Genomic DNA, 17,856 nt, shown 5'->3' on the forward strand with positions numbered 1-17,856 from the left:
TTTAGGAGGGTGATTACCTGACCTCAGCTCTGTCTAAAGCTCTACTTCAGCTTCCACCAATTCCCTAAAAATACAGTACTTCCTTATTTTTCCTCACAGTGTCTTTGATGTTCACACTTTTATGTTTAGGATTGTCTTTATACAGGGTAATAAAAGGAATAACAAAGATATCTCTCTACCTCAATCTTCACATCATCTGCTGCCTCTGTATGCTTCATTAAACCAAGTTCACTGGTAAAATCTTTACTGTTTCATGAAGTTAAAAAAATAAATCCACATTATCACTTCATATGCTGACTTGTGGATAGTATTGTGCCCAAAGAGGGAAAATAGATGACATTTCCAATTTTAGACTTCTGGCAAACCGTGCTGCACAACACTACAACCACTTCAGCAACAGTAACTTCATATATCTGAATTTTCTTCATAAAGTAACAAACAGTATTATACTACAGAGATCCAGGCTTAACATATATTAATTGTTCATGTGAAACATATTTACCCATATGAAAAGGATGCATATTTATTTCAGCTGTATTCTTCTTTATGAAGACAACTGATATTACAGTCGATCTATTATGTTCCCTTGCTCTGAAATACTATTTTCTTCAACTTGACCCCTCAGTAACTTTAATACTTACTATTACTTTCATCTCCATATTTGTAAATGCACACTGGATTAGCAGGACTGAGGACAGAAAAACTTGCAGGAACAATGTCTATTATTCGCTGATGGTAGGAGAGTCTGGAAATAACAAGTTTCACAGGAGTAGAATTAAAATGGGAATAATACCAGGGCTAATTCTAAAGTGACTGCTTTATAATGGCTTTCCTGTATTTAACTTCATAGAACAAAAATCAGGATGTTTATACAATAGAATGGTAGTTTGCTGGGTAGTAAGAGCTAAGTAAACCAAACTTACTAATAGATGCTTTCTGTTTGAACTTCTTGATGCTAGCATTTCAGCCCCATACAATTAATTTGGCTTGTGAAAAGATTTAGAGTCTGCCTGGTAGAACATTTTATGCAAAGGCCTAAGATGTGCTGCAGAAAACTAGTAAGACGTTGCTATTCAAAACAGGAAAAAAAAATATTGAACTGGATGTCTTCATTTTACTTTCCAGCTTATTTCACTCCCACAAAGGTTTAATTTTGCTACCAGAATTTTCAGTGAAATGAAGAGTGCCACAGAAAAATTGCATTCATTTTGCAGCACAACACTTTCACACTTCCTATATTGAATTCACCCAAAACTAGATGAATGTTTTAATGTAGGATGCTGAATAACATAGGCTTTTTGAACACTTTGCTCTTTCTCTCTCCCATATCCCTCTATCTCAACAATTTTAAGTCCAGCCCTGACTGTGTACTCTTCTTGTTGGGTTTGGGGTTTTTTGTTGTTTGTTTGGAGGGTTATTTGTTTTAAGTTCAATTAACATTAGAGGCACCTAAAAGAACCAAGATTAGACTGTCAGTTTTCAGTATAAGTAATGATCAGTTCCCTCGATTTCTGTGAATGACAAATACTTTCCAGAAATATTGCCTGAACTCTATTTCTTTCCATGCCTATGGTGAAACACGTCTTTTTGTAACTACAGGTGTGCATACCTAGGATACCAAGCTCACTACCATCTGCTCCACCTGTTTCTCCCTCCCTCTAAAGTGGTGTCCCAAGTATCCTACAGCAGATAAACCAGATTAAAATCATACAAACAACAGACTCAACTGAAACTAAATTGTAAGAACAGACACGCCTGAGACAAGAGTCAAGTTAAAAGGAATCTAACAGTATGCACAAGCAAAGATCAAACTTTGCCTTGAATACAACTTTCAACAGATCTTACTTACCGCATGCACTTTTCCAAAACCTCTCTCACAAATTTGGGTTTGGGCTTTTCAAGGTCCTGAGTAAGACAATCTGACCTATCAAAGGACAGAATGTGACAGCTTTTAGCAAAAGAATTTGTGCTTTAGTCTCTTTTTGCCCTGGTCTAATAGGTACAAAACAATCCTGGTCTAAGGAGAACTAAAGTGCTTGACACAGTTTTACAGTGTAGGCAATTTTAAGACAATGAGGTAATTTTATTACTATTTCCTTATTGGCCATCAGCATTCTTGGAATCTCATCTGTCTGTGATATATTTTCAAGTAGCCTCCCTTCCCCCACCAGATTAAAAATAATTTGTGCTTACAGTTAACTGCATTTCCCTTTCCTTAGGAAAGGAAACTGATGTGATTTCATAGTCTGTTCCTCCCTCACAGGAATTTTTGAGCTTCCGGTTGATTTCACATGCATTTCAGATAAAGAAAAGTCTCAGATATGGTCAATTGCGAGATTTGTGAAAAATGGCAGATTACGAGAGAAACTCATAGAAGCGTTGCCATTGAGGAACATCCAGGTAAAGAAAAAACAGCTCTTTGAAGACTGCTGTCTGGTCAGTCAACACGGATGTATACTAGGACAGCCAGCAAGCACTTAACTCCACATGAGGACAACACAAGAAACTTTAAGTAAAGCCACAAAACCGTATCACAAGAAGGGCTGCAACCATTTCCAAAAGGACCCTTGGGCAGTTCAGCTATGGAAAGCACATACAGGAGCAGACTGTGGAAGTTACTGTAGGAAGGACTTAACCCAAAGGTGATCTCTCTTGCTACATGGGTTCCTGGAATGGAAAACTCAGGGAAACCTGTGGTTAGACACTGATGGAGTCCAGGGAGCTCCTGATAGAGATGCAAGTTCCAGACTTGGCATGGTACGAATGGATGGTAGGGCCAGCTCTGATGGAACTTAGGGGGCTAGGATTTGGCAGGAGGGAAACAAATCACAAGGTCTCAAGGATAAAGGCTATAATGAAAGGTTTAGGGTAGTACAGAGAGCTACACTACAGAATGAATACAAGATACAAAGAGTCAGAGCAAACCATTACAAGTAAATTGGGGAGTCATTTTTGAAAATTTGCTAGCAAGGGACTGAGGGTGCAGGACAAATTAAAGAAATCATGTTTCTACTTCCCCTGCTTAGGGAATGCATATACTGGCTCGAGACCTATCACCAAGTTCACCAGGGACAATACAGCAACTAAAGAGATTATCAAGATAATCTACCACTGAGTGGTGGTGAACAGATTAAGAAAGATCTCTAAAGAGCTGGAGGAAAGCTATTAACAGGGCTGCCATGCCGTGACACTTCCTGGATAAGTTTGAAACTTTAAAGTTTTTGCAGCATCAGGTTCAAATCAAAAGGAGAGAAACTTACCAATCTTCCCAGCTCCAACGGAACTGAAAGTTGCTCAAGTGGTGAGAAAACCAGTTAATAAATCTTTATTAAAAGAAAAAGAAAGCTCCATTAAATGCCAGAAGAGCAGAAAAACTTTTGGTTGAGATTTTCTTATAGATGCATTCTACTTTTCAAAGGCAAGCCCAAACTCTGAAGCTATTACAGCATTACACAGGTATTTATGTTGACAGATACAAAAGACTTTGTGTTTGGAGAATCAGAAAGGAGCTTTTATGGACAAATAGCCTGTCCATGTGTTCTGTTTTTTTCATCCAAAAAGATGACCTATTAAATTAACAATTAAAGTGTAAACTTTCTGTGAATACGCAACTTCCACTTTTTTGATGAGTAATTAACAGCTCTTCTACACAACGCAGACTTCACTCAAAGGGCAAAATCACCACCACCCTCCTCCTCTGGGTGGCGCATACGCCATTAACTGTGCTCCCAACTCACTTCCCAGACCACTAGGGAGCAGGCGTACTACATAATGGAGTACTATGCAACTATGAGCAGCTTCACACACAGAAAAGTTGTCACCAATCTTAACTGTCCTGTACAAAAAGTTAGACTCGTGACCTCCGGGAGGGTGCTTCTGGGAAGGATAGGCAAGCAGTCAGTGCTCCACCTTCTTTTCAGATTGCTTAAAGCCAAAGCCCAGACAACATTTTGAATAGCACCAAGAAGTTCTAACAAGTATTTCTGACTACTCTTTCCATAGCCTTTTCATTTTTCCTGTACATTGGATATTGAGGAATATTTTCCACCATCTCCAAAACACATTTACCTGTCCACACATGTTGTATTCATTGTATCCAAACGCATGTAGAGCATTTCTGTGGCCTGTGCAAGCTGAAAGTATATTATTAAGGTTAACACAAAAGTACTGGAGAAGTCAGATGTTATTCCTTTCATTTTTTTAATAGAATGTAATCAGCTTTTTGTACTGAAAGCTGCCTGAATGTACTCCAAAATCAGGTAAATCACAGTAAATCCACAGTGGAAAAATGAAGTGTATAGTGCGTTCTACCATCTAACCCCAGTCTGGTTTTCTTCCATTACTGCAGTGAGACTGTTGGCTTCTTCCATAGAAAGCCAGAATTCGCATCATGTGACAAGCAAAACTGCACTGATACGAACAGACACCTTCTAACGGAGTACTTTTGTAATCTCACCAGTCTAGCTTCCTGAGCTGCTGTTGATCCTTACCCTCAGTCTTTGATCATCATTGAAGGCTTGAGAAAGTATGTCTACACTGACTTTACCCAACAAGGGCTTTATCTTTCTTATGGTGTCCCTATCAACATTAAAAGCTTTCTGCATGGACATCCACCCAATTCTAGAAATAGACTTGACTCTAATCATTGAGATTGTGTGATTTGCAAACAGCAAGTGGTATCATGAAGTCGAATGAAAATTTGCGCATGAAATTATGAGTGGATAGACATCTGTTAACCATCCCCCATTCTCAGAGTCTGTAGCTTGATCTAAAACCATCATCTAACATGATCTAAAATGGCAGTAAAGTAGGGGCAATGCAATAGCCAGAATTAGCTGGGAGTCATGCCTCCCTCCTCAGCATTTAGCCACCCTCTCTGAGCTGACAGATGATGACTGACCTTTTGAATGCTCCTACTGGGAACACTGAGTGGGAACTCAAGCAAGTTTCTTTAAATCATCTGCTACACTTCCTACTAAAAAAAAAGAGTAGGAGCACTCACACAGTCATTAGAACAAAAGATCAAGTCTGTTACTTCCTTTCCTTCTCAGCCTTTAATGTGCCTGTGACCGTGCCACACATTGTTCAGATCGAAACAGGTTGCAGTGACAAGCAGGGGCATTGTATTTTGTCCCCTCATCAAGACAGCCCTTCTTGCAAAGGTCAGAGGAACTGCCAGAACATTGTCCAGAAAGCTGAAGAGTCTTCCCCACTTTGCAAATCCAGACCTGTGCTAAGTGGGCTGTGCTGTTCTTTCATGTCAGCATTAGAGGGAAAGTTTCATGCAGCTGCTGTAAAATATTAATACTGCCAGTATTTACTGCTATCCCATCATCTACTGAGCAAACAAACTAAAGACTGCATTTTATAAATGCTCTCCAGCAGCACAGAAAGGATACAACTTGTGGTAAAGAGCCAGGCTGAAGTTTGCAAAGTTCAATCAGGAGCGTGGTGTACATGACTTCAATGTGTGGTGGAGACGGAAGCTGAAACAATTCTGCAAATATTACCTGTAGGAGAGGAACGCACAGAATCAGAGCACAGTTCAATGTCACCTGCACAACCCTCAGCTTCACAATAGTGGCCATCAATCTTTTACAATTACATACCCCAAAAGGCCTATATTATTCTGTCAAATGTACGTTCCAGGAAAAAAGAGAAACTTATAAAGGTAGTGGTAGCCCTATGCTGTACTAATACAGTCCACGTTAGCTGCCCTTATTATTTCATGCTAACAACACCAGCATTATACATCTATTATGTCTAACGAATACACCATCTAACTGTAGAAAGGGGCAGTTATAATATAACCTACTGCAGTGCTACCACACGACCTGAGAAAAGCGGAAATCATCTGATCCTGTTAAATAATAAATATAAATATTAAACACATTAAATGAAGCCTAAGCATTTAGTGTGAAAGACTATTTGCATTAAAATTACATCTATATATTTTCTACTGTGTCCTCTTTTCTCTTATACAAAACCATGTAAGTAAAGCCTCAACTTGCAATGGAAAATTACAACCAGCACTTCATACAACAAAAATATATGCTCAGTACACCCCTTGGCAGAGGATTCTTCTAAGAAAATTGAAAACGATCCTACAGTTATCATTCATGTTTTTATTTTCAAGTTTGCCTACAATAACAGCTTTAAGGACTACAAAAAGATCATCATTGTACAACATTCAACTCTTGAGTTTCTCTTTGTTCTGTGTGCCATTCTCAACTGGATTTAAAATCACATCAAAGGAATCGGGAAACTCTGATTCATTATGGTTGGTCAGTTTTCTCTTTGAAGTTCTGAATAAACCCGGAAGAATTGAAGCTTAAATGAGTAAGCTTTAGAAAATCTTCTTACTAGTGTAAGAAATCAACATCCATTTATAGACTCCACAAACAGCACATGAAAACACATTGACTAGAACCTGTTATTGTATGGAAGGATTTGAAAGCATGAAAAAACTACAAGGAACTGGAGAACCTTTCCATGACAGTATAATTTGGTCATACTGTTAAGACAGATATAGCAAAAAGGTAGAGGGGGACCCTGTTAGGTAGAAAAACACTCCTTTTCATAAGATAGGAAATAACAACAACTGGATGATCAGTCGTTATCTGTTTGGGATACTGCATAAAACTGTATTTGTGATATTCATCACATGTTCATTACCAAATGTTCAGATTAAGTGTTTCAAACTGGCATACCATACTTTGTGAAAATAACAAGGCCACAAGAAGGATCAAGACACTGATGATCTGAATGTCCAAACTCTGCTGAGTGTAAGTTGTATGAAAAACTGTAGAAGCACAACAGGGCATAGCAGTCCAACATGCCAATGACACTGCCCAGACATTCTCTGTTCACAGCTGCCAGAAGTATCCACATACGTGCCTATAATAAGCTACCGAGAGAAACGTGCCACATTTCAGTGCCTCGCAGATTCCAGGTAGCATGGAGCATTCTGTGCTCGGCTTGACAAACTACACACGGAGCCTCGGGGACCTCAAAAGTAGGCGTACTTGGGAAGGTACTGACAACCACTTTCAGGTTACATTTACTTCTGCCTAACTGTTGTGTTCTGAACCTTAAATAACACTCTCCTTTATTTGCTAGACCGTATTATTTCTACAGTTCTGTGACATACTGAAACAGTTGGCAAAATTTCACAGATTAAACTGTTAAAGTGTTGTTGAAAGCAACATATCACCATCTTGACTCTTAAGAGAGACCTTACAAGGGAGCAGTAGTAAGCAGAATGAACAAAAGCCTGAAAAAAGCATGCTAAGCCTTAAAAACTCTAGAGTTTAATTAAAGTTAGAAGTCATAGACAAGTAATGAAGTTAATATTCTAAAATAACTCAAAATTGCAAGAAAAAGGAAATTATTACAGTAATAGTCAAAGAAATTACATATCAACTATGCACTTCCTTCCAGTAATTTCATTTACGCAACCCTTCGCTATTTTCACATCCTGCAAGTTTCTGAATGAAAGAATTTCCAGAACCTTTAGGTAACTTATTTCATCAGGAGTTGCAGTAACTATTTGTTGGCACTAATGCACAGCTGAGCATAAAGCATACAGCCATATACAGCACTTGAAGATACTGATAAGACCACTGAAGATACCTCAAAGTTAAGGCAGAAAATTATTGTTAATTTTAAGATTCCTCTGTTCTGAATTCAGAGTACAAAAAGAACAAGCTGAGCAAAAGTAATGTATCTTTACAGCATTCAGAATCTTTGGCATTTTGGCACCAAGAGGAATTCTCAATCCCACTTTTATTAAGACAAATGTTCTACATAGGATTATTTCATGTTATAATTAGCTCTGAAATTCCTACTTCTAGTTACTTCTTTGTAAAGCCTTTATATGAAAAGTTGCCATTATTATTGAAATCTCTTCATCCCTTTCAAATGTTGATGAAAATTAATGAAGTTTTATACAGCTGTGCATCTTGAAAACAGACCCTTGAAAGGAGGCAGCAAAAGAAAATCTACACTGCTCTTCTGATACACATATGGTTATTCAAAATTCTCTAATATGGAGGACGCCCCAGAGGAAGCACACCACTATTTCACTTCACGTTCTTTTCAGGGCCAGTAGAACAAAATCATTTAGAAGATCCAAACACAAAATCATGCAGAATGGCTGAGTTCGGCTGGAGATCATCTACTGAAAAGCCCCTTGCATAAGGCAGGGTTACCTACAGCAGGTTGCTCAGGGCTGCGTCCTCTTAGGTTTTTAACTTCTCCAAGAATAGGGACTCCATAACCTTTCTGAGCAAAATCTTCCAGTATTTAATCACCTTTTCAGTAAAAAAAGATTTTTCTTATGTTTAAATGGAGTTTCTTGTACTTCAATTCGTGTCCATTTCTTCTTGTGTTTGAATTCAATTTTCTTTTAAGTAGAAGTGACTCAAATGTAACCATTTCTTTGACTGCATCATTTGACTTTAGGAGCATCATATGTAAAACCTTGAAAGTTTGAGAAATGCCACAACCTGGATTATTAGTGCACTAAGAAATTTTGGTACTTGATGAAAGCTCCCATGCACCAAGTTAAAATAACAACAAAAAGCATAAAACTAACACTCAACAGTATATAACCTGCTCATTTAAAAGCCACTGGTTGAATTCAACAAGGTTCTGGCTGATTCCCAAATCAAACTGTAATTTAATGAACTTATCATGGAACTAACTGGAACGTGTTACTTGTGAAATAAAAAGCTACAAAAGAGGTTCTCTTTAAAATCCATACCTCCACTATGTGGTAGTTCAAGGGGATCTTGTTATTTCCTGGATAGCTCAACAGCTGTGCAGCACTGTAAAGCCATAGATACGTTTAGTTCAGAACATAACACAGCAAATGTGATGTAAAAATCAACTAAAAAAGTTCCAGAAAATGCATAATTCTGCACAACAGTTCACACAAAAGCAGCAAAACACATAACAATCCTTCCAAAGTCTGTCCATCGATCCATAGAACACTTAAAACGGGAACAGCAGAAGAACACACCAGCATAGCCTAAACTATTACTTGTAATGACGTATTTTATCTCTGTGTAGTTACATCACTTGAACACTATACTGCTATGCAAAATAGTTTTGCATAAATAGTCACGATGATCTGTAATTCTGGAATACATATATGAAAAGGAAAAAAAAACAACCCAAACAACAGATCTTCAGAATGACATCAAAGCACACTTAAGCTAATGGGTTATGTAAGAAACTGTCAGGATTCAAGTGCTTCATCTTTTAATCAGTTCATTATCACATATCATTATTACATAGCAAACAACTACTACTTCCTTGATTTTACTTCTAACTCTCTGGCAAATCTTGTATCTCCCTCTAGTCTTTGATTTTCCTCCGAGAATTAAGAGACTATCCCAGTAACTGTATAACCCTGAATTCATAGTTTCTGCTGAATCAACAGCTGCAACCAAAAAAACTTTATATCACTAAAAACATCATTTCTGCCCATTTTTTGCGTACTATCCAAAGTTTGGTGTTTTTCATTTGGAAGCATGACACAGCCAATTACCTGTGGCAACCCATCTCAGGTATCAATTAGCCACATTAGATATTGCTCAGGCAGAAATTAAGAAAAGTGCTGTGACTGCTTCCTGGCATGTCTGAATTCAAACTAATGACCCTGCAACGAATCCTCAGAGTGAACTCTATTATCTCTGCCAGGTAATCCCTAAGAGAAGAACACAACAAGGAGGAGTAAGAAGCAAAAGTGTGTTCAGAAACACCAATGGGCAGCCAGCTGCAGATGAACCAATGCAAGGCTCACTGTGCCCCAACAAATCAGCTGCTTCAAAATTCCAGGAAGCATAACACAACCACACTCTCCACAGCGCTCCCATGAAGAATAAGGTATGCCTGCATATTTTTTTCAGCACTTCCTGTATTACCTGAATTCCCTTCCCAAGCAGCTACTGTCCACCTGGATCATACAGACTCTCCATTATCTGGATATTATGGACCCACAGTATTCCAGGCAACAGTTTAAATATAGTTAAACGAGGTAATTCAAGTTCATCAAATGCTCCAGGAAAGTTTTTGCATAAATCTTGAACTCGTCTAACTGGTGCAGGACTCTGCATACCCCTGAGCCACGGTAGCAAATAAAAAGCACCAGGGCCCCATAACACTAAGCTCTTCCTACCAAGTCTTTCTCTCTTTCCAGTGGGATTTGATGATGCAGTGAAGGTTCTCTTCTATTACAAATCGTTCAACAGAGTGGCTGCCAGGCATGACAGGGCCCTGTTAAAAAAAGAATTGAGATTCATGAAAGATCCCTGGCAACACACTGGAGATAGCAAGCAATCCTATATACATTTACAGGTGGAAAAAAATAGTCCAACTTCCACATAAACAGTAAAGTCTCTACTACCCTGTATCCTTCAGGACTGTGAAGCTGGTGTGACGCAGTTCCACACAAACCTCAGACTGGTGTTTAAAACAAAATGAATACTAAGACTCATTACAAAAAGAAATGGGAACAAAATTAGAGAACATGATTATAAATTCATGGAGCATCCGCTTCTTCCTTTGCTCTGTGTAGCCATCATGCAGGCTACCACCGCACAGCCTGGAATAAGATAAAGAAATGAAGCTGGGAATGGCCAGTATAGAGGGCAAAGAATACACAATCATGGTCTTGTTCACTGCTAAAACCAGAGGCCAATTAATGAAGGTAAAAGGCAGCAGACTTAAAGCAAAGGGAGGTATAAAAGCACCTGGGGAAAGCATTATATATTTTTTTCCTATACACTTTTGTCTATGTATCTGCTGTTGACCAATGCTGGAGACTGACTGTTGAGATGGACGGATCTTTCACCCACCGCAATTAAGCAGTCCTTTGTTCCACAATATGCATCAACAAATTTTAACAGAGGAGCAAACAACAGGCTTTAAACATTAGGATAAATACCTAGCCTGGAAAGACTCAAGTCACCAACTTTACGGAAGGAAGGTCTAACTCTGTGAATGTAGTTTTACTACAGACATTAGAGAATTCAAAATTCCACTCCTCACAGATTTCCTTTGTATGGCAACTCGGTCACCTAGTTCATTTCTGCAGAAGTACCAAAGGAGAACTGCTGCTGGTCTTCAAACCACTCACTATCCTGGGAAAGAGGATATCACATTTTGACCAATATTGCCTTGGGAATCTAACTGTGAAATCTGCTCACCATCCTCCACAGCAATCACATACCTCAGGGTCATCTGTGTAGTCAAACATCCTAAAAATAACCCTTGGCATCGGGTACACTGAATCTTCGGTGTGAGGCGGAGGAGTGAATGGAGGCAGATTGTGTTGCAGAGCTTCACAAAGAATGCTGTCAAAAGCCAAGTAGGGCCTCAGAATGTGTCGTTCTTGCCAACGGTCTTTTTTCAACTTCTGAATCTGAGACCAAAGGCAGTCTAAATACTGAAGGAAAAAGGTGAGAAACATCAGATGTGCTGAATCTTGTAACAAAGCTGGCAGCTTCCTGAACTGTCAGAAATATATTTCTTAAATTCCATATTCCATTCAGAAAAAAAGTTTCTTAAAACGGTGATTCAGTAAACCAAGAAATAATTTAAGAATTCTGAATCCCAGAGCTGCTCCTAATTCCACACAATGTTGTGTCAGTAAAATGTAACTGCTTGCAGGTTTTTAAACACTAACAGACAGCCCAGGATTTTAAGCATGATAAGCATCATTTGAATCTGCCAGCAAATTTACAGCAGTGAACATTACTTCAGTCACTGCTCATTGGTGGTATTAAAACAGACATAATATCAACATCAACATTGGAAAGACATTCCGTAGGACTGCCATGTTGTTCCCAGAGCAATCAAAACTAGTGGCTACTGCATATTCAAGAAAAACACAAAATACCATTGCCATGGTTTTCAACACAATTGTGAGTACCAGCATTCTCCCAGAGATGGCATGGGTATCTGTGTAACTGGCAACAGGCTTGCTTTGTTTAATTACTCTCTTGCTAAAAGCAGTTCAAGAATTCCAGAGGCCTGTGGCCTTACTGAAAGCAATGTCCTTACATGGAAGTGCTTTGCATTTACTGAAACTATCACACTACAAAATGGGAACAAAACTAGTAACAACTAGCACCTGAAGTCAACAGGCATGTTTACAGAGTAACACATGGTCTCAAACACACTCTGCTAATCTCTCTTCTATCAAACTAAATAAGGAAACTCAGATATTGGGCAGGCAGAATACTCAAGTTGACAAATCAGTCTCTCTCTCCAAATTACGATTAACAAGACAATTGCTAAGACTGTGATTTAATCACAACAGGGAACAAAATGTAAGAGGATTATGTTCCAAAACCTCCCAGAAGATCAATTTAGATCTCAATTTCCAGCTAAGTTTGTCCTAAACTTCGTGGAAAGAAAAAACCACCAAGAATATCCAAAAAGGCAAATTCCACACCAAACCAGCCAGATGCCACCTCTCCCCTCCAGTATCTTTGGCTTAATTGTGAAAGATGGCATGATAACTGCTGCATACAGTTTCTACATACTTGTTTAGCACTTCCTGGAGCTGAGAAAGCAAAGCCATTACAAAAGTTTCTTTCTTGCAGAGAGAAAGTATTAAGGATTAATTAAGGAATTACATTCTGCTTCTCACAAAGGTCCTTTTAACATGAAGCCCTGTACCTGCAACTCCAAAACAAAGTACTACAATTTATAACCATTCCTCACTTCATAACACTTCCTCAGTGACCTGTCAACAAACAACAAAACACTCTCCTACTCACCCCATACAACCTTATCTTTAGGTCCAAGACTTAGAATAGAATTTCTCATGTAGAACTTGTTAGAATTAATGACAAACAGGAGACAACTGAAAGCATTAACACTTTTAGAGGTGCCTTTTAATTTCATGATAAAAAGACACCTTAGTAAAAAATCGTTTTTCAAACTTTCTGAAAGAATACAATGTAAAGATCACTCACCTCCTCTTGTGGGTGTGGTTTATCAGCAGTCCAAACTTGAAGCATGGGTACATGAATCTTCTGGCGGCGTCTGTTTACACAGGAAAGAAAACCTGACTGTTAAAAGACTAATTTAGGGCAGATTTTTTTTTCCTATTGGAAGCTTACTAATATTTGATCTCTTCAGCTGATGAGATCTACAGTATATAAAAACCAGGATTGTGACTACTTAAAATATCTCTATTATCATATCTTGACAACAATGCTAACTTGAAATACCTAGGCATAAAGCAGTCACACTGCAGAGCACTAAAGCAACAACCTATCAGTATTCACAGCACAATTACAACTGCAGCTGCTCCAACATGAGCAGAACAAGACCTTCAACATACCCTAAAACTAGACAAGACAATGAAAGTTTCCAAATTCAAAAATTGCTCCACTTATTCTATTTTCAGGGTTTTTTTCCCCACCCCAGAACGGTTCAGACTTAAGACTTCATAACACTTTTAAGTAAGCAATAATCAATTCTATTAATCCACGATGGAATGGATAACGAAAAGAGTATTTTTAATGGGTTACAACATACTTCAAATAGCTTTCTGTCTGAGACAAGAGACGATCCATTTCAGCATCCTTTTTCTCATATAACTCCTTTCCAACCCACGGCAAAGATGACAGAAATGCAAACATATACCAGTCACATCGTACCTATAGGAAAGAAATACACTGAAATCTAAGTATATGTAAGCTCCGAAAGATTTTGTATACACAACCCATTTTAATATAAATTAAAACATCAGCAAAACTATTATTTTGGAAGGATGTAAATACCAGCAGCTAAAGACTGGATTGGCAAGCTATGAAAAAAAAAGTATTCTTGCTTGAAATGTATAATTTTTAAACTTGAACCGTGACAAACAGACTTAAAAAATGGTATCATTTCCACAATCCTTCTGCATATTATTGATATAGCAGAACGAGCCAGGCTCTACACACTTGCCAAAGTAAAGTAAAATAAATTCACTTCAGCTACCTCACTATAAAGGACCATACTTTCTTACTCTATACAGATTTCCTAACTGCCACAGGCTGCTTTTACCCACACTAAGGAAACTACACATGACAGTCCATTTAGTTTGCTGTCTCTAAAACTTCCCTATTCTATGCATAAGTACAGAAGCAATGGTACAGGAAAAACTGTGAAAACAGCACTAGAGGAGCCTACAGATCTTTTGCTTACTTGGGGTACGTCTTCCTCCTGTGTCACACTCACAAAGTTCTCAAACATAGCTACCATTGAAGGTGCAGCTATTACATGACAATTCACAAGATCAGACAGAAAACGAACCTAAAAGAGACCAAAAAATTGTTTTAAATGAATATTTTTTAAACTGACTGCATAAGAACAAATGAACATTACTTACAACTAAAACAAACCATCAATAGAAGTACAATATTCATTCGGTGGTACGAAGGCAGAACAACTGCACACTGTACAGACCCACCTTTCAACCCTGGAAAGCAAGTACCATAAGCGCTGCCTAATATATTGTTCATTATAAAGTCTGTAGTCTGTTTCACTGCAATAACATTGCAAGGATAATATTTCTAATTAAGGAAGGTGGATGCATACTGGTGTTTTCCAAAGACATGCAAACTTACACTATAGAAAAAACACCCTTGTGCTTCTATCTACTCTAAACTGCATTAGATCACTAAAATTTCAGAAATGGAAGGAAAAAAAACTCTAAAAAGATGAAGATGCATTGATCCACTGCTTCATGAGTCCAGATGTGCATCGGGAAACAGCAGTGCTCAATCTGTATGCCATTATACGTGATTAATTTCTATAACAATTTATTCAAAAATACAGATAGTGACACATCGATAGCCTGTGTAAAAACTGCTGGCACTTTCAGGTTTCAGAAATATGACAGATGGTGTGGTGGGAATCAAATGGTGTTATTTGCCTGGGAAGAAAAAGTCTCCATGGCAGGAATATATCCTCGATTTGGCTGCACTCTAGTAAGAAATCCAGACTGACAGAAATGGCATTTTAAGTAGAAAACATCTGGGGCAGAGCAGTGCCTATTTATGTTTTTCAGTCCCCTCTTTTGATTTGTATCCTGCCTCTGGACTTAAAAAAGGACCTGGTAGGACCCAAGCTCTCACAGTATCACCACAATCTTAATGGACAATATTGGTTGAAATTCCACCAATTCAAATCTTGCCTATTTTTTTTTTTCTTAAAGGCTCATTTTTTTCCTAAGGGCCCATTCACAAAAAGTAGTCCAAAAAAGCAACACAGGTATTTTGATCTGAAGGCGGATCATTGAGAAGAAGCCTTGGGAAAGCAATTTGGGCTAAGCAGACAGTTCAGTACTTAAAGAGCAACTGCAACAGAGAGAAGCTCCCACTTTTACTTTCCAGATATTTATTGCTCTGAACAGTCTTTGAAAAGTCTTTGACAAAGCAGAGGAAAAATTTCCACTGACACTCCCTTAGTTGTACTCTCACAAGTCATTTCTACATGAGAGTGACCAGAGAACGTGAAGCTGAAGCCAAGGGGCAGCACATTCAGAGTGCTAATGAGGATTTTATTAGCAAAAGTGTCCCACAGTTGAACACCACATGCTTGACAAAATACACTGAAATACTAGAATCTTAATTTTCACCAGTGGGCTTCAAAAGAAGCTGGGAAGCTTGGCACTGGGCTTCTAAATCAGACGCCACTGAAGTACTTTTTTGCAGACAAAATTTATAAGCAGGAAGAGCTTAGTAATTGTTTTGAAGACAGACAGCACTTAAAACTGCCTGCTTGCATCCCTCATTAGTAAAATGAAAACAGAGGCCTGGTAACAGCCATCAGACATAGCTTTTAAGCACCAGACTGTTCATTTTCTTTTCCTTTTTTTTTTTTTTTCATGGCAGCAACAACAACATAATACTCCTCTGAACACCACAAAACTGCATGACTTTCATCTATTTGTTACATTTGATTGTAGAATAGGGGGAAGCACTTTCTTTTTTTTAAACTTTTTAAAGTTTACTGCAAATTTATTTGTCACTGGGAAAAATATACATTTGGAAGTCAGTTTTGCAACTGTACTATGATTTCTCTCCCCTGAGAAAGGAAATACTTCTCACATAACATACATTCCCTCTTCGTATATCTACAGTGCACGCGCATTGATGCCAGAAGAGACTGTAACGCACACTGCAGGGCCCAGCTCTTCTGGAACAAAAAGGTGAGAGAAGGAAAGGAGAAAAAGGATGAGGAAAAACGTACAACAAACAAACAAAAAAACCACTTACTAAATGCACAGCTTCATTATACATATTGACTTTTAGGCATTCTTTAAGCTGACGAATCATGGCTTCTACAAATTCCCCACCAAAATTGTAGTTTCTGGCATTCAGCAACCCAACTAGCGTCGTGTAAACAGTAAGCTTTTCTGGTAACAGACGTGCACTGACACAGAAAAAGAAACATGGTGTTAGTTGTTCATTCATCATGTGCCAACTGGCAACTGCATAGCATCTTAGAATGTGCTTATTTTAAGTTAAACTTCTCTCATGAAGAAACATGAAGAAAGTGCTAGTGTGATCTTACAGTTCTATCCCATGGTTAATATCCTACAGAATCTTTTTTTTTTTTTTTGAACTACAGTAATTTAGAAAGGCAGGTGCCACTTTCAAGTACATTTATTTACTTTTTATTTATATCTAACTGACAGAGGGTTGGCCAAATTATATAGAGAGAATTTATGCAAGGATGTAAGAAGTTGTTTCAAGTTCATAATTTAGAAATAATTTTATTATACAGCGTCACCAAGATTACACTAGAGTCATATGCATTTTATGCTATTAATTTTGATTCCAAGTTTCTCAAGTCAAAGTAACTGATTTTAAGTACAGCATAGGAAAGACCAGGTCCTACTGTAATGAATTAATTTTCTTCAACCATTTTTGTATGCATGTAAGCTAACACTTTCAGAACTGTCTTACTGCTATAAGAAAATTTACTATTTACCTTATATTAACAAACATTCCTACAAAATAGATTTAAAGTATCTGCAAAACCATAGCATAAGCTTGGCTGGAACGCTCTCCCTCTTCACCACAACCCTCCTTCATATGTCTCTTACCTACTACCATAGACCCTGCACAACTCCTCCCTCAGACACAACTCAGTGACCCTGACACTGGGCACTTCTGCTCCTGCATTTTGCTAGGAAGAAGAAGGAGAGCTTGATTTCAGCTCTTTGTGTTCCCAGCTGCCCTCCTTTAGTGAATGGGCTTACGAAGACACAAGCATGTCATTGCCAGAGAAAAGGAACAAGCAATGAGAAAACAGCACAGATAATAAGACTGAATACATGTTAGCAGCCAATAGCTTCAGTGCCCTTAAGCATTTAATTGGGAAACAGGATATTGCCCAGTATCACTGTGTTCTCATTGCTACTGAAAAGCAGCTCTGAGGTTTCTTCTGTCTGCTTTGAGCCTTTGTACATATTTCAAGTCAAAGTAATGTAAAGAGGTATTTTCCTTGAATTATACCTAGTATGTAATAACCTTGTTTCTCTATTTCTTTTGCTTGTAGTAAAACAAGCTCTATGCTGTAACAGCACTCAGGAATTAAAGACACCCTTGGCATTTAAACTACCTTAAACATTTAAACTTATGCACAGAGAAGAAAGCACTTCCCAGATTCCGAGATCTCCTGCATACGTACACAGTACATAGTATTCTTAGTATCTTGCTTTTGTAATTTGGCAGATCAGCTTCCAAAACACCAGCTAGGCCCTCCAAGTTGCTCTCCAAAGACGAATTACTCTAAAATAAAAAATATAAAAAAAAGGTTCATCATCAACCCAGCAATACG

The 17,856-nt window shown here is 38.1% G+C and overlaps 1 protein-coding gene across 2 annotated transcripts in view; it reads right to left on the minus strand.

Annotated features, from left to right (window-relative positions):
* The window catches only part of NCBP1 (nuclear cap binding protein subunit 1), a gene marked incomplete at its 5' end in the record, with an annotated part of 30,535 nt that overhangs the window by 11,577 nt on the left and 1,102 nt on the right, over positions 1–17,856 (minus strand). Inside the window, 13 exons of one of the 2 annotated variants that reach the window (XM_082497542.1) lie at positions 642–745; positions 1,850–1,924; positions 3,261–3,323; positions 4,069–4,133; positions 5,400–5,510; positions 8,765–8,828; positions 10,184–10,281; positions 11,237–11,452; positions 12,990–13,059; positions 13,558–13,679; positions 14,212–14,319; positions 16,287–16,443; positions 17,707–17,807. In XM_082497542.1, the coding sequence (XP_082353668.1) occupies positions 642–745; positions 1,850–1,924; positions 3,261–3,323; positions 4,069–4,133; positions 5,400–5,510; positions 8,765–8,828; positions 10,184–10,281; positions 11,237–11,452; positions 12,990–13,059; positions 13,558–13,679; positions 14,212–14,319; positions 16,287–16,443; positions 17,707–17,807 (1,354 nt within the window). Of the gene's footprint in view, positions 1–641; positions 746–1,849; positions 1,925–3,260; positions 3,324–4,068; positions 4,134–5,399; positions 5,511–8,764; positions 8,829–10,183; positions 10,282–11,236; positions 11,453–12,989; positions 13,060–13,557; positions 13,680–14,211; positions 14,320–16,286; positions 16,444–17,706; positions 17,808–17,856 lie in introns of those variants that run through there. The other variant, XM_082497543.1, reaches the window with a different exon arrangement.

The sequence above is a fragment of the Vanellus vanellus genome, assembly GCF_965231255.1.
Source record: "Vanellus vanellus genome assembly, chromosome: Z".
Lineage (NCBI taxonomy): Eukaryota > Metazoa > Chordata > Aves > Charadriiformes > Charadriidae > Vanellus > Vanellus vanellus.